We start from the raw sequence: 27,271 nt of genomic DNA on the forward strand, positions 1-27,271 counted from the left end.
TCTGTTTGGGCTGCGCAATCAAAAGAGCTCATTATACTCCTAATTCCTCAGAGTCACCGGAATATGGCAGTCATTGGGTGTAACTCATTACACTGCTTGGGCCTTCAGGGTAACATACTGTAGTCAGATTTTATTCCAGGACTGAGGCCATGTTGTTAAAGCAAGGCCAGTGTAGTAACTCAAAACAGCCTCTCCCAGCTGCTGAACTGGGGTTCACCCTCCCTCCTGCGTGGCCTTCCCATTGAGAGCAGTGTGATTCTTGGACTTCAGCCCGAGCATTACCATATGTGCCCGTGCGCGTGCACACACACACACACACACACACACACACACACACATGCATGCACATGCCACACACTAATACTTTCAGTCGCTTTCTCTCTCCATCTATGTATCATTTTCTAGCTCTCTCTCGCACATACACACCCTCAACTTTCTCGTATACACATACACACATTACACACAGCACATTTAGGCCCTGCCCATCACCATTGGGGAGCACATCGTTGCCAGATGAGTGAAAGATTGCATTGGAAGGAACAAAAAAGAAGGGGTGTCTGCGGAGAAGAAAGGGAGGATTGGTGTGTGGTTCAGTGTGGGTGGAGAGCCTTTGTTAAGAAGAGGGATGATTTTCCTTTGCTATACATACAAGGCCTTTACCTTACTTGGTCATCGGGCAGCTTGCTAGACCAGAAACTCTGTGAGCCCGACATAAACTAGGGCAGGGAGAACTTCTAAAAGACACAGACAAAGTAACTTTAGCAGCAAAAGAATGAATTTTTCTGTGGGTTTTTCTATGGAAAGTGAAGGATGTGGGGTGTAATTTGTGGTCTAGAAGGGAGTGAGCACAGACTGTACTTCTTCTGGCAGTAATAGGGGAGTTGCTACAGTTTAGTGTTTTTTGGGACATTTTGAAACTTCCTCTCTGTGCCATGCACATTTTTTTCGGGCACGTCTGCTGTCTCCAGTGATGTCACTGCCGTGTGGAATGTGATGTGGAAGTACTGCATTTCCAGCCGAACTATAAGGTAGGAGACCATCTGGCACGGCAAGTGTGGATGGCAGTGGACTGACTATAAGTGCTGGTTGTTTTCGGACCAACCGCAGGCTGCAGTCTGCGTAGATATTTCTGAAGTCCGACTGATCAAATAACATTCCTATCTATATGCTCAATCTTGGTGGTTTCCAATCCAAAACCATGGAAATATATTATCATTGGCACACAACTTTAAAAAAAAAAAAAGGCAGACAGCAGTAGAGAAGTTTTCAAGGTCTTTCAGAAAAGCCTACCTTTTTCAAAGACATCTCTGTGAAAACTAAGATGTGCATTATAATCTGGTCATTCTTACATTCCATCTCATTATTGCTTATCTTTTTCATGCCATAGAGTACAGTGGGAGAGAATGTCCTCTGACACAGGAAATCTGTTCCTGAATGAATGCAGATGTACCCAGGCCAGCACACAGACATAGATAACCATTATCTGTGCTATGTAGAAAAGCTTTTCTTCATCCCTTTTCTGTATATTATTTCGAGTTTCTAGTGATGGGATTATCCGAGTAATTTGCTTGTTAATTTTATCACTTCTGTTGCGCTTCTCTGTACTATGTTCAACCTGTGATGTGATTATCAACATGTAGCCTGCAGTGAAATTCAAATGTTATCTTGTTTCATCGTCTTGCTAGTGCGCCACACAGAGCGCTGACCTCTCTAAACACATGGGCCTCGCAGAAGCTTTCATTTCGTCATTTGTCCCTTTTGCTTTCTCTAAACTGTCCTCTTCTCTAACCTTTGTCTCAAAAGAGTTGTGGCTGTTGAGCAATAATGGTGAAACTTTTGCAAATATCCGGAATGACTTTATCTTTAAGAAAACATTGGCTAGCTTTAGACTCTGCTAAAGGTTTGAGGGATTGAAGTCAGGAAGCCATGAATGTGTTGTCTGTTGACATCAGACTTTGCATATCCAAGACACCAGCTGCAGTGGCAACACCATGGAAACCAAAGTACATCTGATCTGAGTCTGGTTCTGTGTCAGAGAGTGCAGCCGAACGCAGCAGAGACAGCATTACTTATTTAACGTGTGTGCATTTGGAGCTTGTCACTGGTGCCCCCACATCTATGCTGCTCATCCCATAGTGGATATGTATGGAGCGGAGTACAGGAGAAGCCCTGTAGAGTCTCATCTGAATGAACTGGGGTGTCAAACACTTCCCTGGGTTTGTTACAGTGTTTATCTGCTGAGGTGGTGCTCAGAGCAGCCCTGAATCGCACAGTCCTGCCTCACGTCATGATAAACAGTTGACTCCGGCAGGACCTGACACTGGGGACATTAGTCTGGCATTGGAATTGGCTTGAACTGGACCTGACAACAATGGTGATATAACCTAATGCACATGGATTTCGATTTAAGGAAGGACCAGCCCGTTTGTTGGTCCCTTTCCTTGGTACACTGGGTTTATGACAAGTGAAGTCTTTTTTGGGCTTTAGAGGAACTGCTTGTAATGGAAAAGCTGCAACCTGCCAAGCGGACACGCAGTTCCACTGTGGTGAGTGAAAAAGAGCACTCTCTGGGGTGGAAAAGCTTAGACATGTCTAGGATAGAAGCTGTATTTTGGTCAGAAACGTCAGGATGATGGAGATGTTAAGATGCCGCTATGCTGGTTCTCAAGAGTTGTATTTAGGTGGAACGGAAATCTACTGTTTTACTGGCCTGCAGAATCGTCACTGAATAGTTTGAAATGCATAATAATGTTCCTTGTGTAATTACAATGTTTATCCACTGAGGTTGACCACAGTCACACAGAGTGATGCCAGGCCCAAAATGTAGGCGGTTATAGTTGATTCAGCATATTTTCCCTCACCTGTGTTTGTGATTTACTTGCACTCATGCTTATCCAAGTGCTTATCCAGTGGAAAATGGGTTTACACAGCAACAGTCTTCATCCTCTGGCTGTTTCCATGGGCCGTTGGTTTCCACGTTGGGATGCATCATTATAGATGTCCAATTTTAGATCAATGCCCCTAAAAAGCTGGAGCACTTAATATCTTTGTGCTTGAGTTTATCTTCGGAATACCTGAGCTTCTACTTGGATATAAAATAATCTAAAGCAGGGGCTCTATACATTTTGATGTCTGAGGGCTGCCCAAGGGAAAAAAGAAACACAAAATAATTCCAAAACAAACCCTTTTCTTTAATAGACTATTCCAGACTTATTAAGGGGTAAAAGTAATGGCAATTGTGAATCAAGTGAGAAATGTATGTTGTGTTTTCTGGAGGCAAAAATCCTATTTGTCCATTTGTAGATATTGGTAGGTGATTAATGACAAAGATGCATGTCTACAATTTATGCTTAAGAAATGGTTTGCATGCAGTTACAATTTCTCCGTCACTGAACAGCTTGGTTGTCTGGCAACTTGTTGAGCTACTACATAGCTATCTTGCATTACAGCTTCACCAGATTTTTGACAGATTTGAGAAAAATGACTGGTGGGCAGTTAAGCCTCTTTGAAATTGTGCAAGTTTAGTTGTGCGCTCCTCGGCTGTGAACTTGTTGTACACTTTATGATTGGTATCATAATGTCGTTGTATGCTGAATTCCTGGAACGTTGCATTCACCTTATTCACTTTATCCAACCTTTGACGTAAAACAAAGTAAGCGTTGCTCCATTTCTCCTCAAACTTTCTTTAACTTTCCTCCTTACTGATCAGATGTTTGTGCAATGGAATGGTCGCAGCACCTCTATCTTGCTAACCGGCTAATCTACCTGCAGTGATGACGATATCAGTCTCAGAAGTCATACACAACTCGCAAGATTCCTGGTTGCCCTTCCTGACATGACAGCTTAGCTCAGGGGGCACAGTTTTACCATTTTTAAAAGCCAAGTGAGTTGTGATGTAAGTGGGTATAAATCTGAATTGAGGCTGGACCAACAATAACACATCATGTCACTGTAGCTCGTTGTGGGTCACCAGAAATTTCTTGTGGGCCACACTTTGAGAATGCCTGCCCTACTGTATATACACAAGCCTCTTCTGATATACTGTATGCTTAAGTTGCAGTCAGTGTCCACACCACTGAATAATTTACATATGTTTTCCTCCAAAGGGCATTTGCATTATGAGGGAAGGTAGATTTTCCCGTAATGTTTTACACACAATAATAGTTAATTTATTTTCTCTGGGCTTTTTTTTTTGTTTGTTTTTTTGTTACCCTCCTTTGCGGCTCTTGGCTGAAAAGGAAATTTGATTGTGACAATGACAAATGGGCTAATGTTGCATGTGGCCATAAGGGAAAGGCTTGAAGCTGAACTGCCACTCTCTTTCTTCACCTCCCATTGCTGCAGGGTTGCAACATTGTGGGAGACACTGTATATTTGGGAACATTGCCTTTGCTGCAGTATCTGCACTTCTCATGGTGAGCTGTGCAGCTTTGAAATGCTAATCATCTGAGGAAGACAGTTTGTTTACTGTAATGCTCAAGAACGCCACACTCTAGAGACAACGCTCTTCATGTGCAGGGTGTTTACCATTTATTGTGATGCCGTTAACTGTGACAGTGTCTGATGACAAAAATGCATAATGTGCTGCAGTTTTATCGGAAAAATGGTAATCTGTCCATAATATCTCTCACATGTTGTGTTTATGATTAAAGCATAAATGAAAATACCTCTGCTCTTTGTGATCAGTGGGGGGCTGTGATAGCTCAGAGGAAAATGCAGACGCTCTGTCTCTTTCTGTGGCTTCTTTGGCAGCCCCATGTGTTATTCTACTTTTGATGACATATTCCTTTGCATCTCTTCACAGTGCCTGCCCAGCAAATAATGAGGGTGTGTGCTGCATTAACTTATGTAATGGTGAGCGAGAGGAGGGGTGGGGGTGCGGTGGGGGCTAGTGAAGGAGGAGGGGGAGAGGAGAAGAGTGATGAGCTCATGCTGCTGCACTGCAGCTCTTATATACACACTGCTCTGTGTGGTCTGCATGCCTCGTGCACACTTTTATCTCTCTTTTTATGTGCAATAATCACATAATCAATGAGTTGTTGATTGACACACATACAAATACATAGGCATATGCAAACACGCACACACAGAGAACATGTCCTCGTTGCATAATTAGCACCCAGTTTAGCTCTCTGCTGCAGAATCTGGAGGCTGCTGTGGTCTTTCAGTCCTTATCGCTAATCTCTCTCAGTGCTTTGCTGTGAATGGGAATTAGTTTGTGTATTCTGTCCTTTCCCTGCGCTATCCTTGGTAGACAGAGATGCTGCTCAGCTGTGCACAAGATGAGCCTCCACAGCTTGCACTGACGATTGCTGTAAATCCACCACCTCTGTCCTCTGACACCACTGACCCTCAAATTTCACACAAGATGTTTTTGGATCCATGAAAGCAATGAGTGGGAGGGGATCAGGGAGTAATGGTAATGACACATTGACTAGGTAAAACAGAATGGTCCAAATGAGGCTTTTTAGCTCTGTCTGAGACTGAAACTAATAATTACATGACTAATAGATAGAAAACTGCTCTGGCTGAGGATAAAACATTAGAAAATCAGGGAATTTCAGATTCCCAATGCAAACCTCATTATGGAATTACTTATACCTATATGTCCTCTCCTGACATCAGAAGCACGTGAGTAATTTGTCGGCCACCCCGGGCCAATGGACATTCATGAACACTGTATACCTCTATTATGATCTCAGGCCGTTTAAAGATGGCATTAAAATAAAATGCTTTTTTTTTTTTTTTTCACTTTTAATTAGGGCTGGGCAAGTTAACGCGTTATTATCACGTTAATTCATTAGACTATTGACGCCGATATTTACTTTATCGCGCATTAACGCATGTTGCTCACATGCTTTTATTTTGTAAAAGTCTGTTGCACTCAGTCTAAAGCCCAAACGCGCCCAAGCACGTTTGCCCCTGGTGTGCGCGTCATCACGTTGAAACAGACACAGGCATGGCCCGACGACATTATAAATCAGTGTAGTTCAAATACATTCATCATGTCTTCCTTTTAACTAAAAGACGTTTTTGGTCCTTTTAATCAGACATGGGATGTTTATTTACCGTGACAGTTTCGGAGGTAACTTCCTCCTCCTTCAGAAAGGTCCAACTGACAGCCACCGCACACCGCGCGGTGCCGCGGCCGGTGCTGGCTGTACTGACGCGGTGCCGGCCAGCACCAGGTCTGCCGGATCCCTGCGCACACAGACTGTTGTACTTTCATTATAAACAGACTTTTGTTTATACGCGGTTGCAGCAGCACAACGGACAGCGACACAGACAACATGGTTGATTATTGATTGCGCAACAATCGCTTGTGAAAGGTTGTTTTCTCTTGCTGTGCAAAATAAAAAGAGAGCTTCTTTATCTTATGAAAATGTAAATAATCGTGTGTGCCTTAGCAACTGGCTTAGTGCAGAGGAATAGAAAAAAAACAGAAGTCCAGTAAAACATGCGCTTTACATTCTAGTCCCCTGTAAAGGAAGTTTCAGTAGTGAACTTTTTTGTGCTTCACACTTTGGTATTGAACATAGACTGGTAATGCTGCTCCCTGTTAAAAGTTTCTGCTGTTACCTCAGAAATTGCCTGTTTGTCCTGATTGTGGCTCAGGATTTTGTTGGTAGGTTTTTTTTTTTTCATAAAGAGAATGTCCTGGCAGTGGCAATAAGCTTTAATTTATTATTATTACTATTATTATTTATTTTATTTATTATTATTATTATTATTATTATGACATTTTTTAAGTTGAGATTTACACTAAATATGTGTTACTGATAAGTGGTGATGTTAAAAGTGTTTGCACAACAAATGTTATGGCACTTTCGTTTATATGGCAGCAGAACATTGAAATAAAAGTGCTCTTTACAATACTTATTGGATTTTGCGAATACAATGCGATTAATTGTGATTAATCAGGCAAATTATGCAATTAATTGCGATTAAAGATTTTAATTGTTGCCCAGCCCTACTTTTAATATTAATTGATCAACTCCATGAATTGAATTCCTCTTGCATGCATTGTTTGGACCCTACGAATTGTGAAATTAGCACCTGTCCTCTAGAGGGAAATTATCACGCTGTCAGGGAGGGTGGGACTATTGTGGGTAAACAGTCATTAAATTTAAATGTTTGTCCTGGTTGGACTAACTGCTGTGCGCTGTGTGTGTGTATGTAGGCCTATGTGTGCGTGTGCACATAGACAAACGACTGTAGCTTCTAACAGTGCAGGCAGTGTAATTTCGCTGTCAGCCTCAGTTGTTGCCGTGACAACTGGCCTCTGTGAGCTCTGTGCACGTGCACACGTCCCCAGAAACACACCCACTGCTTGTATTACCCAGGTTCCCATAGCCACTGACAGTTTTTTTTCTCAATGACATCATTCACAATTTCACCAAAGGTCATTCACTCCCTGCAGATTCTTTTGGGGATTTCTATTGATTTTTCATTTTGAAAAAAATACAATGCAGTACTAATACAAAAAATGTGCCAGTACTGCACAGGACTAAACATTATTTGAAGTATGAGTGTGTTTATTATTATAATTTTTTTAAAGATTATTTTTTCGGCATTTTCTGCTTTATTTGACAGTCACAGTGGAAATAGACAGGAAAGGCAGGGAGAGAGGGGGGATGACATGCAGCATAGGACCTGAGGTCAGATTCGAACCCGAGTCGCTGCGATTGGGACTAAGCCCTGGTACATGGTACACGCTATTTATCTGTGAGCCACTGGTGCACCTGAGTGTTTATTATTGTCATTATTGTTTATATTACCTATTAATATTACATCATTAGTATTATTATTAGTTGTAGAAGTAGTAGTAGTAGTAGTAGTAGTAGTGTATTGATTCATTTTGTTATTATTATTGCATATATTATTGTCATCAGTGTCAGGACTTGCCTACATGGCTGGAGAGAGAGAGGACAGTTCTCTTCAAAGTGTGGGCCAGTCAAGCCTGGCATTGAGGAGTCACGTCTGACAAATGAGGCAGAGAGATCATACATGTTGCTTCACATCGACCCAAACATCTCAGCTTCACACTGCAGCTTAAACGAGCTGTCTAGAGCACATCGAGTTCTTCTCTCAAACAATCTCCAGTTCCTGCTCTTTTGTCTCATTAGCTGCATTTTCACCATTTTTAAAATAACATCTGTCTCATTTGACACCTCTACATTTCAAGTTTATTGTTCCATTCCTTGCCACTCTTCATTAAGAACAGTTGAAATCCTTCGTTCATCAGTTTAGCCCCAGAGCCTAGGTCAGTCTCTGTGGAGTACTGACTGTGCACTAGCCCCATCTGTTGGTAGAGAGACTTCAGAACAGCGAACAACTTTTAGGTCTGAAAAATCTCTGGTGTCTATTTGATAGAGGTCTTATATTAATCTCCCTCCCACTGCACAGATGTCCACTTGTCCAACTGTGACAGCACCATTCATATAAGAAATGAGTTGATTGCATCTCTTGCTGCATGTTAAGGACCATTCACACCGCCAGGTAGTTGAGGTGTTCCACTGTGAATAAGTTAAGGGCAGAGAGCTAAGAAATGAAACAACATGGGATATCTTAAGTCAAATAAATGAGCAGTCCTGAATTCTACTGTGAGTCACTGGTGAGTGGAGAGATGAGAAATTAACAGTGATGGGGGGTTTAGCCTTGCATGGAGTCCCACAGAGGCTGTTGCATCCTTGTAGCCTATTTCTTTCATTTCACTCCCTCAGATAGAAGTCATACAGAGATTTACTGCCAATGTTTACTTAACTATTCTTTACAGATAATGACATGCCTTGTATTGCGCAGAGAAACAGCAATAATATCGTTTTCCACCAATGTGGCTGACAAATCTGTGATTTGCACACGGTCTCAGAGTGGTTGCAGTCAGGGTTCTTGATCCTGAGCTAGTTTTTATCACTCATCGTTTCCTGCAAAATGTATAGAGAAACATTTTCTGCTGCACAGCACTGTTTTAATATTTAACTATGGGAGGTTACACTACCAAATACCATCTCATTTCTCTCCTCCTTTTCTCAAAGTGTTGACGTCCTATTGTTTTATCAGCCCAACTGGACAGGTCTGGCCGGAGCAGGACGCAAAAGCAGAGGAAAGATAGTGAGCTGGAAGTTTCCTGGATGTCTGCCTGATACTGTACAGTCTTACTGACAGCTTCTTCCGTTGGAGTTGCCGCAATCGCATCCTATACCCTCACACCTGCATGTTGCCTTTCCTGAATACGAAGGACGGATACAGTGATATGGTGGCCATTGGTCCGCCCTCACCGTTTATCAGCACAGAATAAAGCTCTTCTTACAGTCCAACGATATTCTCAAGCCTTGATATCTTACAGTCTATCAAGGTGTGGATAAAATTTCCTTGTCTCTTTAAATATAAAGGGATTGTTAGATAATTTATCATATGAGTGCATATGGGGTTGTGCTCTAATTGTCTAAGGATGCATGCTGGTTGAGAGCTTATACTTTCCCCCCGGCCACGCCATGTGTCCTGAAGAGGCACAAAAACATGTCGGTGACCTTGCAGAGCTGCAACGCTGAGGCTCCGGACATGTTCCCACTGGACCACGGGATCAACACAACAGCTGAGTAAATGACCACAGCCCAGCGAAGACATTGGTGGGGTGAGAGCGAGGACAGCTGATGGAAGGAGAGAGAGAGAGAGAGAAAGAGCGTGAGAGATGGACTAATGAAAGAGAGAGGAGGAGAGATTCAAGGAAAAGAGACTGACAGAGCCTGTGAGGGACATGCATTGAACAGCTGAGTGAGTGTGAGAGACGAAAGAGCAAGGCAGGGGGAGGGTGCTCCGCGTGGGGAGAGCCTCCCCTTTTCATTGACGTTTAGGGGAATGTGCTGATGAGTGGAGAGTAAATCAGTCAGATGGAGGTTCATGGTGCTCTGTGGCTGACAGACCCAGTCTAGCTGCCTGTTTAGCAGCCCCCCATTAACCAAGATCACCCCACCTTGCTGTGAAGAGCAGGGCTATCTGTCATTAGCACTTGGACCCGGATGCACATGAGCTGACCAAGGAACAGATGTGTGGAGGTAGGTGGGCTGTGTTCTGTAGGTGTGTGTATTGATCTCTCTGGCGGTGTATTGCAGGTTAATGTAGGAGCTGCAGTGGAGACACCAGCTGTTGACACTGCCAGGCGCTGCATGTGTGTAATGCGTGTAATGCATGCACAAGAGACTGCTGGAGAAAAATCAAGAGAATGACTGTGTGAGAGTGTTATTGTGTATGTGTATGGAAAGTACACAACAGAGAGCTGCAGCTAAGGGGTTGTTGATGCTCGTACACCAGGGTGCCAGCGCCGCTGCTCTGTAGTCTGATGTCACTCTCACACTGATGCATAGTGCCAGGAGGGAGAGAGAGAAGAAACAGTCAGATTTGTTTGAATTTATCTGTGTCTCTTATTTATTTATGTTTAAATAATGCAGATGCTTACTTACGAAGACACCTCTAAGCAAAAGTGTGTTTATTTTGTCATCTACAAACAGAGGAACTGTGACAGGTTGTTTGGCCCTCAGGCCCTGTTCCTCAGCTCTTCCGTGATCTGCGTGCCTCTGACCTGGCCATCTCCCTGTTTCCAATCCCAACTTCTCTCAGACTCACAGCACATTCCTGGTGAATCATCCCGCTCAGTGCTCATGCAAAGCGTCCTGTTCGCATTGTTTCAATTAAACCTAAAGCAGGGCCTCTGATGAATGCACATCCGTTTGCCCCCAATTGTTTCTGATATGCAGGCAGTGGAGCTTCTAACAGACCTTTGCCTATGTGCTCTCTCCACCGAGAACTGCGGACCTGCTCTCATTAGGCCTGTTTATAGAATGGATGGCTTAGCAAGGCCATCATTAGAGCCCATTAGATGCACAGAGCGTGAGGGGGTCTCTCCCTCATCAGTCATACTGTATGTGAGGATAGTGGCTTTAGAATTACAGTGCTGCACTGGGCTGAACACTGCTTTCTTTTTTTTTTTTTGCTTTCCCCTTGCAGTCTTTCACACATCACTTGCAGCTCACTCTCTTCTGTCCTTCCCTCAGTCCATCTCCCTTCTTTCTTTTTTAATCCCCTTTATCACCTTTTGCACTCCATAAATTCACATTTGCTGTTGTCTCTCTGCTCCGGTGCAGGATGTTGCTGAGTTGAATTTTCCGGTATAGCAAATAAAAGGCAGAATTCCCTCTGGGATCATTAGTCACAATGCAGCAACTGTGAATCCCAGTCGCTTTTTATTAGTCCGAATTCCTCAGCGTGTCATCGTAAAATGCAATGTAATAACAAGTCAGAGATGTTGAAATGGCTGTTCTGCACATGTTGCCCAGTATTCTGTATCAACTCCACATGGAGAGTAGGTTAAACAAGGATCTCAAAGCTGCTTAGAATGAGGTGAGGCTGAGGCACAAGCATCGCCAGAAAGTATCTTAACTTCATCTGCTGCACAGATCAGTGTTTATGCACTCATTCAGGAGACCCAGAAGCCAATAAAGTGATCATCCTGTTTAACTGTTAAAAATTTTTTTAAAATAAAGTAATGACTGGCCTTTTAGCACTTCAGCTCCAGATACACATCTAAGGATCACACCCTGTCATCAGAACTGATGTTATGATGAAATTATTCTGGTCCCAGCTTGCCTTGTCCCTACCTCTGCAACTACTCCCAGGTTGTCATGGCAACATTCATGTAATATGCTGTACAATTTCCTGGGTAAATATGGGTTTTAATAAAGCAATTTACTTTGTTCACTTGGCAGTGATTTTGAACACCTGGGGAGGGAAACTCTACCTGGAAAGATTGCCACAGAAGTGTTGTAGTATTAAATAAATAAGACAAACCTAGCAGTTATAAAATTATTAAGCAATCTTATGAACATCAGCTACAATGACTGCTTGAATTAAAGCAAGGAAGTTGTCAGGTAGTTAGCTACTATCTAGTTACTAAGGCCACATTCTGGAAACTAGAGTGGGCTAAATATTAAAATATGAATCTAAATTCCTCTGGATTCTTTAGATCTGCATTATTTATGATGAATTTAATGGGGAATCTGAAATGACAAATGTGTTGTCTGATTCCTGATGTTTGTGTGCATCTTGAAATATAACAGCAGTGCACAGCAGGGCTGTCGAGCCTCCAACCCTGAGTGTAAATTCAAAATGGCCACCATGGAAATAAGGTCTGTAAGCCCCCAATCTAAGTTAGACCAGATCGTGAAAAGTGTCAGACCAACCTTTCCCACAGATTAAATATTCAAAATTGTAATAACAATCCAAAATTATTCTCTCCACCCAACTATTTTACAAAAACACAAAATGACCCAATAGATGTGTGGTCTCAGTCTGTATTGTAGATACAGCATGAGGAAACAGACTCCACCAGAAAAGAAAACATTCTCAAATGGCCCATGTTAATCTGTACGTCAGTCATAGATTACCATTTGGGTGTGTAGTATGGTGTACAGTGTGAGAAATACTCCTTACAGATAAAACCTCCTGCTCTTGATAGATACCCGAGGCTGTTAGGAAGTTCAGTCGATTAAAATGACAGATTTAGGCTGGTCTTCACTCGACAAAAGGCGCTCCAAACCAGCAAGGTAAAACACATTAGTCTCTCTGCTACACCCTTTGAAAACCTCAGTTCTCAGGCAATTTGAGGGATCCCAGAGAATGGGTGGGTAGAGAAACATCCTCAGTCCTCTGATATTTTCCTCATCCTAATCCAGGCCCCTCCATTTTGGAACTGTGTATTATGGAAAACCACAAATAAGTAATGCTTTAGTGAAAAACCCCAAGTCTGGGGTAGTGCATGATTTAGATTCCTTTACTGCATGCTCAGTTATGTGCCTTATGTATTCCATGCTGATGGTGTATTAATCATTTTTGTCAGTGCTTTACATTTGTGGTACATGGTACCCAACTGAATGGCAGGTCTGGGTAACAGTGGGGTCAAGCTCTGTCCACTATTCATGGAGGGACCAGTGTGTTGCCCTGCTGCTGATAGAGTTAGGATGGGGGCCTCTAATGAGTTATTCAGGGGCTACAAATCGATGGGCCCTGCAGCCCGCAGAGGCCTGGGTTGCGCATCAAGTCAATAAAGCAGTAAGCTTTATGGAGCGTAGATCAAACCTCCGAGGATACAGCCAAGGTAGCAGACAGATTTACTCTACACTTGGAATCTTTCTCTGTAATGACAGGTATTCTTCTTTCTTATTCTGAGTCTTCTAATTGGCGTGTGTGTGGCGCAGGCTTTGTGTTGATATTGATGTATGATGAGAGTGGCTAGTGCTTCTTTAGCATTCACCAAAAGGAATCGTGTCGTTATTGAGTTCCAATATTGTGTTGGCTGAGATCCAATAGGCTTTTGATTGTGGGTGAATTAAATGGATGGCAAACAATGTTAGTCATTGTCAGGCAGTTTGTTATAGAAATGGTGAATTAATCCATATGCCCCGTATAACCCTCTTTTCTTGTAAATGCCTTGGCACTGTCTCAAATGGAGGTAATGGAAAGCATTGGGGGAATTGAAACAATAAACATTGTGCTGTGTAATCCATTTGTTATATACCCTGCCTCCTCAAGGGGCTGTTATCATGGATTTGAGTCCACTTCATATCCTCAGAATGTTTCTATCACTCTGTAAAGCTGGTCTCGCGTCCTACCTCGCTTGCTCAAATGGGTTTTATGTTGATATATAAGATCTGCTGACTTGCATCCATCCAGGTCTTGTGGAGATGAAGTATGAATGGAACTTGCACACTCAGGATATCTTGTTCCACTGGAATGTGCCGACATAAATCCAGTTCTCAGCACACTCGTGACCTGCAGAAAAGTTTCCTGAGCTGTTCGTTTTCCCAGAGAAAAGGAAAGTACAGTTTGTTTTTGGTCTGTGATTTATCATTTTACAGTTGTCTGTATTAGGCTCCTTAGAAAAATGCTTGTTGACCACTTAGGGGATTTACTGTTTTAAAACAGTACAGGTCATTGTTCACACCAATCCAAACCCAGATATACAGATCTTGCAAAGGCGTGCAGTGGTAAGAGTTGAGAATCATGAATAATTTCTTTTCCAGTTCTTCCTGTCATTGTGAAGATGCTTTCAACCATGGCTTTCAATTAATATTTAAATGCTACTGATCAAGCTTTAATTGTGGTTGGGAGAAGTTCTCATTACATGTAAAGTGATCGGTCTTTATTCTCATGTGCTTTTGATAGGGTTTGGACTTGACTGTGGTTTTCTTCTTAGATGTGCAGAGTTCTGGAAAAAGAAAGATCAACTCTGAGGATTTCCTTTGATAAATGTTTGAGGCCCTGACTAAGCAGTTTCCCAGAGTTACTAGCCTTTATACTGGTGAAACACCATGTCTGTTGCAGATGAAAACTTTGTTGCTACTTAGCAAATAACAAGTAGCAAATACAATTGGGTTTTTCTCATCACTCAACCAACTACACCTCTGAATTTCTTTGTAATTATGGCTATGTTTTGTTTGCAGTATCACTACTGCAATTATAGTGCCGCTACAAAATGTCAGGCATTACTCAATAAATCAGAATACCTAAATAAATAAGCATAAAAGGAGGTGCATCATTACAGTCAGAGCCATGGAGGTCCTCTCTGGCATGACTTGTATTTTCATATTCAAATTCATAGCTTTATTATTCCATATGATGTCACTTAGTATCCCCAGGTAATATTGTCACTCATCCATAATTGCACATTAGATCACGATCATCTAAAGCTCATGGCTGCAATTACACTACCACATCTGTATTCAATCTTCCAGTTTCAGGCACTTTTTCTTGAAATAACATTATGTTTCCTGAATTATTATACCACTGTCAGCCAAATGAGGGCCATTAAAATGAAATACATTTTGTCCTCTCACTTCCAAGTCAAGCAGAAACTAAAAAACGAAAGTTTGGAATTCATTTTAATGCTGAAATTGCACAGTGATGGTCTTACTATTATGACTTTTGTTTGCTGGTCCCCAACAAGAAAGCATATCTATATATGTATATATTATTTTGCACATTTTTTGACATATTGACACATCTCGTGGCCTTCACCACAGGATAGCCCCTGTGGTGAAGGCCACCGTGGTTATTCAGTGTCTGTGTTTTCCCTAATCAAAGATGGAAAAGTGTGATGGAGCAGACATGAGAAAGGCTGCCTTTATACTCACTGCCAACACAAACAATGAGCTGTGCCAGTGCAGACGGCCGAGCCGGGAGGTGCTCCTTGGGGTTCAATGGCCTCAGTGTTTCTGCCCTGGGCTTGGGATGCCACGGAGTCACAGTTGGCTTTGCCAGGGAAGGGCAGCAGAGCACAGCAAGTGACTGGAGCCCTGGCTGTGGAGTCCAGGGCTGAAGGAAAACAAAGCAAGGCAAACTCTCTTAAAGTGATTAGACAGCTGTGTGTGAAGAGGTGAGTAGGGATGGAATGTAAGCCGCTGCAGTCTGAGTATTGTAAGAATGTAGAGGTCTTAATCTTTCTTTCCTCCCTCTATCTGTTTCACTTCAAACCTTTTCCCCTATCTCTCTTTAAATCTGCATTATGTCAATATGATACTATGTAGCACAGTAGTTTTATCGAGAATCGTGTGCGTCAGTTGTAATTTGTTTGCATTTATCATGTTAAACCTTTGCAGCAAAGGACCTTTGTCTACGAGAAAGTTATTTATACTATCAATTCAAAGCCGTAACACTATTTCATGCTAGAGTGATAATTAAGTCTATTTAATGATTTAAATGATTGAGCAACACAACATGTTCAAGATCATCGGCTTTTTATCTGATCACTGATGCAGATGGCAATTAATGGCATTTGATTGAAACAGCAATTACTATCATTGTAACCCTTCCAGTTAATTTACCCAATTCAATAATGTCATTGAGCTCATGGCTCTAATTTGATTGCATATATACGCATACGCACGCACACACACACACACACACACACACACACACACACACACACACACACACACAAACAGCAATAATTATTTGAGGACTATGCCTGGTTTATATCAAGGATAGGGATGTTTTTCTTCTTTCAGATGTTACCAGGTGGCAGGCTGCTGGAAATCAATCTTAGAGCCAGACGAAGTAAGTAGAGCAGAGGGAGGTGATGTTAAAAGTGTTTGGCTGGTGTAATTCATATCAGGAGTCTATGATGATGGATTGGCCATCATGGTGCTGTTAGACTAGGAAGCAGATGGTGGCATTTTGCTCGTGTTGCAATGCATTGAAGTATAGTAAAAAAAAATGCATACTTGAGTATTGTGTTTAGTTTTAAGATAATCTGTGCTACTGAAGGCACATTAAAGCTTGCCTTTGCCAAGCCACGTTCCTGAGTTCAGACACATTTGGAAACCGCAGGACTTTCCCTGCGTGACTGGAGACAGGTGTGACTCTGCCACTGCCTCAAATAGAATGTGGCACCAGCACAGAGATCGTCTGCCCACCAGAGAAAGCAGGTCACTTGGAGTCTTTTTTACATCCTAGAGCCTTTGAAAAACTCACCCCCACACCCCCACCACCGCCCTCCCTGCCTCCAACCATGACAAGCATGTCTGACCTTCTTGTCCTCTGGAATGACATCACAGTTACAACTCGGTACTTCTGCTCCCTCAGGATACTATGTAGCTCCAAGCAAGCATGTAATGCCGTTTATAGCCTGTGGGTGGCACTGTCAGTCTGAGAGAGCATTGTGGACTGGGTCTCATGTCATGGGTCTGTTTTGTTGGCTTGGCTGCAGTGTCACGCTTTTGTGACCATCATGGGTATTTATACCCACTCTGGCTTTTGTCACATTTATAGGGCTACTCTCTCGGTGCTAACCACTGCAGACACTGCCCTAGTTGAACCCTCTCACATTGGCAGTGGGTTTTGCACTGTCTCTTAGTGACCTCAAAATGCCCTAAAGCCACTGAAAACTGCTGCACACCATTTTGTCACAAAGGGAGAGATAATGAAATCAAAGCCGCTCTCCACGTTGCAAGGGTGTTGCCTCTTGTTAGCATTTATTTCTCTCCTGGAGGTTTGTCTCATGCTTCACAGTGCTGCTCGTCTTCACTGCCAGTGTTTACCCGAGTCCGTCAGCTCACATGGGTTTATTTTTAGCACAGGAGCATTGTGCTGTACTGTGCTTCTGTGCTGGGGCGGGGCTACCGTGAAAAGCTATGGTGAAATATGGTATCTGATAATGGACTGAACTGAAAAGAAAGCATTGTAAATGGACAAACAGGGCTCCACTCTTGTAATTGTAGTAATAATAGTACAACAGCACCGTACACATGACCTGTGTGCATTTGTGAACTGGCTTGCTGAAAGCATGCAAGAAAGCATAAGCATGCAATCAGGCGAACTTCTCTTACAATCATGTTTACATCTCATGGAGGTAGAGATTTATATAGTAGAGGTTTGGTGGGTAGCCATTATAAGGGTGCAGCTTTATTCATTCATTCATTTTCTCTACCCACTCAATCCTTTTGAGGGTGGCTGGCCTATCCCAGCACTCATTATATAAAAGGCAGGGAAACCAAGAGCTAACAAAGATAGACAGATGCTGACATCCATACCTATGGCCAATTTAGCCACTAATACTCTTGACTTGTATGTGTTTGGAATGTGAGAGGAAACCCACAGAAACACAGGGGAAATGTTGCAAACTAAACCCAGAAAGAGCTGGGGCGCAAAACTGGCTCCTTTGTGCCATGTGGTAATGGTGCTAACCACTGAGCTACCATGCAAAACAGGTGCCACCTTAGTCCTTCTCAGTTGCACTTGTGGGAAGAGGGTGTAACTGGGCTGCTAGTGCTCAGTATAAACATTTAGCTGCTTTAAAATATTGTTTTGATGCAACAAACCCCATGAAGATCTCCAGTCTGAGCCTCTCCAGACATTATACTTAAGATTCCACTTAGCTGGACAAACAGACAGCTCCTTTCCACCCTGGAATGAGCTCAGACATTACTAAGAGATGTATGAACAGGTTTAAGAAAAAGCCCCTCAAACATCACTTGCCACTGATGATCTTTGATCATTCCCATAGGATCCCACAGGCAACACATCTGCTCCAGCTTTGTTGCCAGGATCTGATGAGCAGAGGCAGCATATCCTTTAATTACTGTCATTTCAGCTCTATTTATACATCTGTTGTTAATTCTTTAGTGTGCACAGGAATTCTTTTGTTCATAAGAATATACTGCGGAAACGTATATTTCTTTATGCCCCCTCATGAGTTCCTCTATGTTCACAAAGCACTCCCGCGCTGCTACATCTCGTTTAGTATGCTGCTGTATCAAATGATGACGTCAGCCCATTCTAATTGTTTCCAGACAAGGCAAAGGCTGAATTTTCGTTTTATTTTCCATTTCCAGTGCAGCTCTCAGCAGCTCAGCTTCCAGCAAAAGCACATAATGAGAACCGGTGCATGATGTCATATAGACAGAGCGCACTGTCCAGCTTTTTCATTTACAACAGCAAAATCTTGTGACTAAGTTTCCGGGAAGCTATCGCTTTCGTGGGGGAAAATAACTCATGCGCTTTTCTTTGTAGTTTCCTTTAGTATTTGCTCCTCTGCTCTGCTTTTCATTCATTCTTTTTGCTGTGGTACAGTGCAAGCCCAATCATTCTGATAAGATTCACTTTGGGCATTATGTGCATGGATCTGGAAAAGTGAATTCACCTGATAAAGGCATTTGTATGAAGCTGACCTGTGGATGCCTCTTTGGCCTAGTCCCAGGTTTAATGTATCTTCTTTTCCTCAGGCTGAACAGGAGGGGAGGAAAAAAGAAAAGAAGGAGGGCATTGAGAAAGACTGAGGGAAATGATGGAGTAGGAGCTGAAATGCAGAGAGGCCATATGTATTGAGTTGAAGAAATGGCATTTTATGAGCAGAGAGTGGGCCTCTGCTTGGAATTCCCAATGACATCATTCCAGAGCCGAGAGCTGTGCTGGCGCTCCGGAGAGTGCAGAGGAGATGAACTGGGACTAAACCAGACTGGGAGGCAGACAGTAACAAGAGAGGAGAGAGAATCACAGGAGCCTATTAAGTGTCTCGAAGTTTGTGCAAAGCTTATACGACCTAGATTTACCTGGAATTTATGTAATTACTCAGATCATTTCTGCAGCACACTCTCCTTGATGCTTTAACATATTATACCCCCGAGCCTCATACTGAGACAATCATGATAGGCTTGGGGTTTATGAGCCTTACATGCATGCCTTCAAATGAGACCTTGATATTACTTCAAATCTCATTCCCAAACAAATAACTTCTATTTAGACATCCCATGTGCTGTCCCACAGCAAAACAAATACTGCCCTGGGACCCGTTTCATCTCTAAATCTCATTTCCAAACCTGAATGGCTATCAAGTGTATCTAAGTGGCAAAATAATGGCTATGTCTACTTTAATGAGGAATAACTTAAATGGATTTTGTTCCCTATCCTTTATGTTTTTGTTTACTGTCAGTCAAGAATAAATGGATTTCATTGCTAGTGGAAAGATCGTGTGACAGGTGAAGTCTGTAAGTTGAGTCAAGTGTCTGCAGCTCCACAATGCGTTAACAGCTGCAGTCATTGGAGCACAGGGCCAAGGTCTGGAACTGAAATAGCTCAGTTGACCAGTTTCTGTGTGTCTGCTTGCAGTTGCTCTGACTGAATCACGCATTATAAGTCTGTCTGTGCATATCCCCCTGCTGTGATCCATGACATGTGTTAAAATATGCATATTTTGTTCCTGTGCGTAATTCTTTCTTTTGCGCTCTCCCTGTTTCGTTTGAAGTCTCAGATGAAAACAGGCTGGAGGAGACGATCATTTTAGGGTCCAGGCCTGTAATTAGAGGACACCAGTGCCTCCCTCCTGAGACATACACATTAGTGATTGGTGTCCCTGTAAACTGGATCCATCTGGGAACTATTCTCCTCTGCTTCCTGTGCCTGTTGTCATTAGATAGAAAATACCTTTGACTTGGGGCCGTGCACCCCCCCACCCCCACCCACCCATCCCCTCACTCTATACTGTCATCTCAGAGGGGTGATTAGTCTCTGGCCTGACATGTCAACAGGGTGAACTCCACAGATGGGGGCACCATCAGTAAGAAGGTTCACTACAATGTGAAGGTATCTACCAGCTGGGAAAAAAAAAAAAAAAAAAAAAAAAAATTCTGTCCTTTCCTTGGCATGCATCTTAACATTTGGTCCTGAGCCCTGAAAGGCTCTATTAATAGAGGTGCTTCTCTTGTGTTTGCCATCTCTACCCACTTACATCCCTTCTCAGTAGAAAGCAAAGCTCGCAAAAGGAGCCACTGATGATCACGCACTCCCATTCCCGTCTCCTCCACCTCTCACTGTTTCTCCCTGCCTGCCTGTTTCCTTTTGCTTTGCCCCTTTACCTGCTCCTCACTCTGCATCATATGGATCCTCTCCTCTTCCCCTGTTCAACCTACATCTCTTTCTTTCTCACTGTTATACCTATGCACCTCAAACTGGATCATATCTGTCTCTCTCTCTCTCTTCCCCTCCTTCTCCCTGTGCCCTGGGTGCTTCACTTTATCTCTCACTCACAACCGTCTCTGTCTCCCTCTATCTGTCTCCACCCACATTTTTTCATCCTCTGATAGCATGTGTAAAATACATTTTTTCCTACCTCCCTCAGCCCAGGGTCATTTGTGTATCCCTTGCTCACGCGATCAGCGTGGTGCAGGAGGAATTTTATCCCTTTCCCTCTCTCCCTAGCTACAGAGCCATAGTGCTCTACACCCCCTTCCTTGCACCCCGCCCCCTTCCATATTGCTAAGGGCCTGGCAGAAACCCTCACTCCCCTCTCTCCCAGCCTCCGCCCCCCTCATACTCCTACCAGCCCGGCGCGCCGAGGACAGAGAAGGAGAAAGAGAAAAAAGAAAGACCTCCATTTGTCTGTCAGAGATTACAGACTGCCACTTAGCTGTCACCGTGGCCACCTACCACCCATAGGGAGCTGCTTTCACAAGGCAAAGCCATGGGAACATTTACGTGTAGCAGAGAGCTACAACCAGAGAGCTGTAGCAGATAGTTTGTAGATATGTGTCTAGAGAGGAGCCTTTTAAGCAGCAATGGGGACTCTTAGGGAGGACTGGTAATGTTTGGACTACCTCGTCTTGTGAGTGCTGGCCAGCATGTGGTGTTTGCAGTGTAACTCAGAGAAGACTCAGTCTCTGCTGGAGCTGGAGCTGGATGGCTGGTAAGGGTAATAGGAGAGTGTAAATGTGAGTGTGTGTTTGTTTTGTGCGTGTGTGTGTGTGTGTGTGTGTGTGTGTGTGTGTGTGTGTGTGTGTGTGTGTGTGTGTGTGTGTGTGTGTATGTGTGTTGTGGGGGGGAGTGGGGCATTTTGTCATTGGATAAGGTTACACCGGGCTGCATAAGGCTTTGTTTAATAAACAGCAGAGAGCCAGTCTTTCCATGTTTGGAAAAAGTGCACAGTGAATTAAAATGCTTCTTTTGCCTTTATCTGCATCCACGCTGTCTGTGTTACAAGGGGATATGGTGGAGGTAATGCATAGCTACAGTCAAGAAAGCGCATGCTGAATTAAAGTGTTTCTGTTGCATTTATTCATATCCACACTATCCATATGACAAGGGGCATGGCAGGACTAATGGAAAGCTACAGTCAAGGGTATCATGAATTTTAAAGTGGGGGTCTGCCATTTCAATTTTAACTCCTCTGTTATGGAAAACAGATCATCTCCCCTCTCTGAGTCACTCTATGCATGTGCTATCATGATGCATTTAGGCTTACTATACACACTCCATCTGTGAGTTGAATTGCCCCTCCTGCTTGGTTGAAGGGCATTCCTGTGGTGTGTCGTGTCCCTCCTGCTTGCTGGCCGTGGCAGCGTGCTCTCTGAAAGCTGGAATTTCAAGGGCAGGTGCTGTGTGTGGCATGGAGTATCATTTAATTATTAATTATTGAGAGAGAATGGCAGTTAGGCTATATGGGACTTGATAGGAGAGGCGCCCTGATTCAGACAGAGCAGGACCTGGAAGCTGACAGGGTCAGGTGATGGGGCAATGGTTAAGGATTTCTATCTCATTACTTTAAGCAGTGGCGTGTCAAACCATCTGTCTACGTCACCACTTTTTCAGAGGGGTCTGTTTTAATTTTCTGCATCTGCGCAAGGCTAATAAAGCTGTTATTTCAATTGATCCTGCGGAAGTGTGAAATAAAGAGAGACAGCGGTGCCATTCATTTATTCAGGCGCATAATTACCCTCAATAGACTGTGATTGCAGTTCTCGGGGCAAGCCAAAGTGCTTTAATACCTTTTGTGCGTTCGCCTTTCTTGTAAATTTTAACATAATAATCCTGACAGAGGTCTGAGGTTATACAAGCAGATGGAAGATATTCAGTGGTGTCAGATGAAAGGGCAGGATGATCATTTCTGTCCTGTCAAGTTATCCAAGTCCTATGGCCTTTGCTCAGCATAGTTACAGTTTCGAACATGAAGCTACAGTAGCCAGCAACCATGGTTCTTATGAGGCTTCTATCGACTATATACTGTCAGCTGCAGGGCAGTACAGTCTGGCTTGTGCAGCTTTCTAGTTTTCAGCTGTGTCACACTGTAAATACCAGCCTGCTCCAGGCTTTCTTTTGACAGCAATTAAAAACACCCGTTAGTGTGGTTATTGGTGATGAAATGACTGATATATCTTGGGTGTAGTTTCCTTTTTAAAGCTGCACTTGCACTTCATTAGCATGTTACTGTGTGGCCTCATAACCTTTGACCTGAAAAACATTCCCCCCACATTTGTGTCGTGTGCATCTGTGTTTGCATCTGTATTTATGAGCTCTCTGAGTCACAGTGAAGAAAGAAAGAGAAAACATCTGCTTTTGTTGTGCCAGGAGCACATGTGTCGTCGGCACAAGGGACACTGTTGGGTGAGAGTTGTGGGTATGGAGTGGTAGCTTAACTGAAGGGGTCACCTCATTGTTGAAAGATGCGTGTATAAATATTTATCATGAAGCTCATTTCATTGGGTTGCATAGCACACAAGTGACTGGGTAATTCAGTTATACTCTTCTCGTTCTGGAAAGAGCAAAGACAAAAAAAAAAAAAAAAAAAAATCCGAAAACTTAAAACACAGTTTGAAGTTGTGCAGCTTTTGGAGTTGATTGGAAAAACATGCAAGCACATAATGGTCTCTAGACTTCTCTGTCAGGGAGTCGGGAGGTACTGCGCCTTCGTTCGCGAGGCAGGCTCGCTCCCCACTACAACTCTCTCTCCCTCCCGAGCTCCAGCCTGCACTTCATTAGCAATCCTCTATTCCCAGAACTCCTGTAGATGTGACTCCTCTTTTCCGGGATGGAGGAATGTTTCTCCCTCAGGTCCGACTGATGGAATGGGGTTGAGGCCTGGGCAGGGGCCTGGGCCTGTTTGTTCAGGATGTGTTGAGAAGGAAGGGGGAGGAAAGAGAGATGGTCAACCCCCCCACAAACCCCTGGATCCCATGGCTGAAAATCACTGCCAGCTGAGCTTACACGCTTATCCATGCCTGGATCGGAACTATGGGGGCACCTGGTGGGTACGAGATGGAGGGACATCATTGGGTGGTAGTTACAACACAGTGATAACTCCCTAACCTTCTCCTCTTATTTCAAGATGATTTACACAAATACAATCATAAGTCATCCTACCTCCCAGCATACAGTATATGATAAATACAGCATGTTGCCTGGAGTCATTTGAGTCAGTGCTGATGTGTATTGTTTATAGAATCATTTCCTATGGAGCAGTGTTATGCAAGTCCCTGCTCCATCACTAGTCGACCGCCTCTTTGTCTCTTAAACATCCATTACACTCAAAACGCTGCGCCTTCCTTTCCTCCTTTTTTTTCTTCCCCTTTTCCCGCCATCATGAGCAACTGACCTGACTGAGTGGAGCAGACAATGACCTCAGAGGAAAAAGTACAGACAGAAGCACTTATTCTTTCTCTTTCACTCTCGCCTTCTGTCTTTCTTGTACACACACAGTCACACGATCTGGAGGGATGGGTGGGAGAAAATGAAGCAGAATAACAAAATGGAAGGAGAGATGCTGGTTTCAGTCCCCCATGGGAAAGGAAAAGTCCGTTGCTGTAGGTTTGACTTCCTGCCTTGAATGATTTTAAGGGGTGACGGGGCAAAGAACATACCCCAGAGGACCACTCAAGGCTCTATAAAAAGCAGCGCTCAGCACATTGTTTTTTCAGTTAACTCCCTGCTCCAAACAAGCCCTTGATTTCATGGTATCCAGGTCAATAATCAACGACTCAATGAAGAAATCATAAAAATGCCCAGCAAAAATTACCACTGTCTCTGTACTGGTGCTGTGACAGCACGCAAGGTGTGACTCTGACTCCAGGGATGGCTGTGTCACAGTTTGCCATGACAGATGGCTGGGGAGATTCGTCCCATTGGCGATTATGCAAGGAAGTGTGATTTTCACTGTCATACTGCGTTTGTGTTTGTCCGGCGCTGCATAGGCCTCCTCATTCAGTGCCATAGCTATTTGTGGGTCCACACATCAGAACGTTGTATTTATCTAGCGCCCTGTGGGAGTATGTAGAATTCACTCACTGTCTGCTTATCCTGTGTCTCGGTGGCCTTGGCTGACCCTGCATGGGTCATCTCCACCCTGACAGCAAAGGAAGGCTTAATGTGATTCAGTTAACCTGTCAGCAGACCTCACTTGGAAACACTGGTCTGCTCGGTGATTCTTCAACACAGTCTTACTGCCATTAGCTGCAGGAATCAGACTAAATATTTTCGGGATGCTGTTGATGTTACCATCTACCAGGTGGTAATTTTCTGATGTGTTTAAATGTTTTACACTTGAATGTTTGGTTGAAAGGCAGAGCATCTGGAGTGTCTACATAGCACAGCACAGTAATTTATTCTGAAAAGAATCTTCTAAAGTGTCTAAAGACATTTTGGAGCTCCAAGATCACTAGACCCTGTGAGTCACTTGTAATCAGTCTACATTGCATTTTTGTCTGTAAGACAGGGATCAGTGGAAAGAGAAAAGACAAAACTGGGAAAGAGGATGGGACCCTGTGGCATGGAACTCAAATCCACAACAGTGAATGAGCAAAATGACAAGTACTTTGCACTCCAGCCCACTTAGCCCACAAACATTCTTGAGCTTGAGATTTTTATTGGGCAGAATGGGGTGTAGTAAACTTTGAGTGGGAATCTGCTGTTAAGATTTTGATGGCCTGGTTTGTTCTGTCAGGCTGCCAATGTTTTACAATCAATAAAAAGGACTGCCCCGGTGTGGTCAGAAAAATATTTACAAATGCATCTAATACTGAGGTGAAGAAGCTACATGTTCTTAGTGTTTATAATATCATGCAGTCTCAGCATGCAGCCTCTACTTTCGACCCTATTCCATTTCATCTCTATTTCTTCATTCAGTATTCCAGTATTGGATGCTGTTTGCTAGCAGGCTGTTTCTGTTCAATGTCCATTTCCAGCTGTAGAAGGAAGGAAGTGGTTTGTGTGCAGTGCATGGGTGTGTCAGGTCGCACTTCAAACACATGAGGCTGTTTGTGAAAAGTGAAAGTATGGTACGGTGTAAAATAATGAATGTCTGTTTTTTGAGCTGGTGGGCTGCACAAACACCCACACCTCGGCTATTTCTAAGCGACTGTTAAAGTTATATTTGCTCTGTCATGCTGCTCTAAACTGGACTTTGTAACATTCACTGGAACTGTGAGTCATCTGTTCACCAAGCGTGATGCAACTGTCATCGGTCACTGATTGGCCCTTAAAGTGGCGTAGACTTTGGTTTCCCGGAGGAGCCTGTGTACTCTGGACTTCACTGGGCTGAAAGAATGGTGGACAAGATATGGAGGAAGAGTTGGCATTTTATAGAAAATAGAAGGTCTTTACGCACTAAACGATCCTCGACTTGTATTACAGAATGTAAGAGAGAGTGAGTACCAGTTTTTTTGTGTTTTATATGGACAATGGATGGCATGCTGTGTGTATTAAATTTATAAACACAGCCTGACGTGGCATTTTTATTCTATAAATATAGCAGGGCAAAATCTATGGCATACTTCTACAGTCATATTTCCAATGGTAATTAATACAGACCCTCTTACCGGCATTTTCATCAGCATGCGGTGTTGAATGAAATGTTGGTTGTATATCTTGAAGTTGTGAGATCAGCACTTTTCTGAAATGGCTGTATTTATGTACACACAACTCTCTGCCCTTAACTTAGCACTGACTTTGCAATTTTCCTCTGTCATGCTATGTACTCATATACCTTTTTTACATTTCTCATATACATGGGACTGCTCTACATGCTGTTTTAAAGAATTTACTCCAGAGGACTTGAGTCATAGTATTGAACAATATAATATGACAGACCATAAGTCCATTAAGTGGCCTTTTCACTCTAGCTGCACCTGGGAAAGAAGATCAGACAGACAGACAGCTGAAAATTGCTTGATGAATTACGTCTGAATCATATGTCATTTTTTCCTGGCAGGAGAAAAATGAAATCTCTTTGCTCTCAAATTTTTATTACATCTGTGAGTAACCATGCTTTTCTTCTCTCATTGTAGTGTGGAAGGGGATGGACGGCCCAATGAGAGTGGCCCTTCCCTGGATGGTGGAGCCAGTTATGGCCGGGACCCAGTGACTCACGGCTCGGCCATTAGCCCTGACCACTTTGACAGCCCCCTTTACAGCCACGGGGTCCAGCCGGGGCCTCAGAGACCCCGTCGGCCCAAGCTCCAGCACTCACAGTCCATCCTCCGCAAACAGGCCGAGGAGGAGGCTATCAAGCGCTCCCGCTCGCTCTCTGAGAGCTATGAGCTCTCCGCTGACCTCCAGGACAAACAGGTACTCAAAACCTGCCTCCTCAAATAATGCACGTCAAACTTCAGAGTTTCTGTCTTTGCTTTTTCTGTGCCATTGCTTTACACAGAGTTATACAAAATTAACTTAGTGATACGCAATTTTTCATTAGGTGAAACAATTAACAAAAGAACCTCATATGGTGGTATGTTTTTTACCTCCTGCTGGTTGTATTATTATGCTCTTGAATGTCACCTTTATTGTTTGCATTATTGGGTAGTTTTTCCAGAAACCTAGCTGTGCGAGGTGATTGTCGATGCAGATAAAGCAGGATAAGCTGATTGATACAGTGTCACAGAGTGGCCGATCACTAGGAGAACAAAGTTATCACTGACATTCAGGAGCATTAACTTCAGTCCATCACAAACCACCTCAAGCT

At 43.3% G+C, this 27,271-nt stretch overlaps 1 protein-coding gene across 3 annotated transcripts in view; it reads left to right on the forward strand.

Moving 5' to 3' along the window:
• Positions 1 to 27,271, forward strand: part of iqsec1a (IQ motif and Sec7 domain ArfGEF 1a) — a 96,241-nt gene that overhangs the window by 51,627 nt on the left and 17,343 nt on the right. For 2 of the 3 annotated variants that reach the window (XM_030055680.1, XM_030055683.1), the window contains exon 4: positions 26,598 to 26,877. In XM_030055680.1, coding sequence (XP_029911540.1) covers positions 26,598 to 26,877 — 280 coding nt within the window. Of the gene's footprint in view, positions 1 to 20,915; positions 21,230 to 26,597; positions 26,878 to 27,271 lie in introns of those variants that run through there. The other variant, XM_030055682.1, reaches the window with a different exon arrangement.

Source organism: Myripristis murdjan, chromosome 7 (genome assembly GCF_902150065.1).
Source record: "Myripristis murdjan chromosome 7, fMyrMur1.1, whole genome shotgun sequence".
NCBI lineage: Eukaryota > Metazoa > Chordata > Actinopteri > Holocentriformes > Holocentridae > Myripristis > Myripristis murdjan.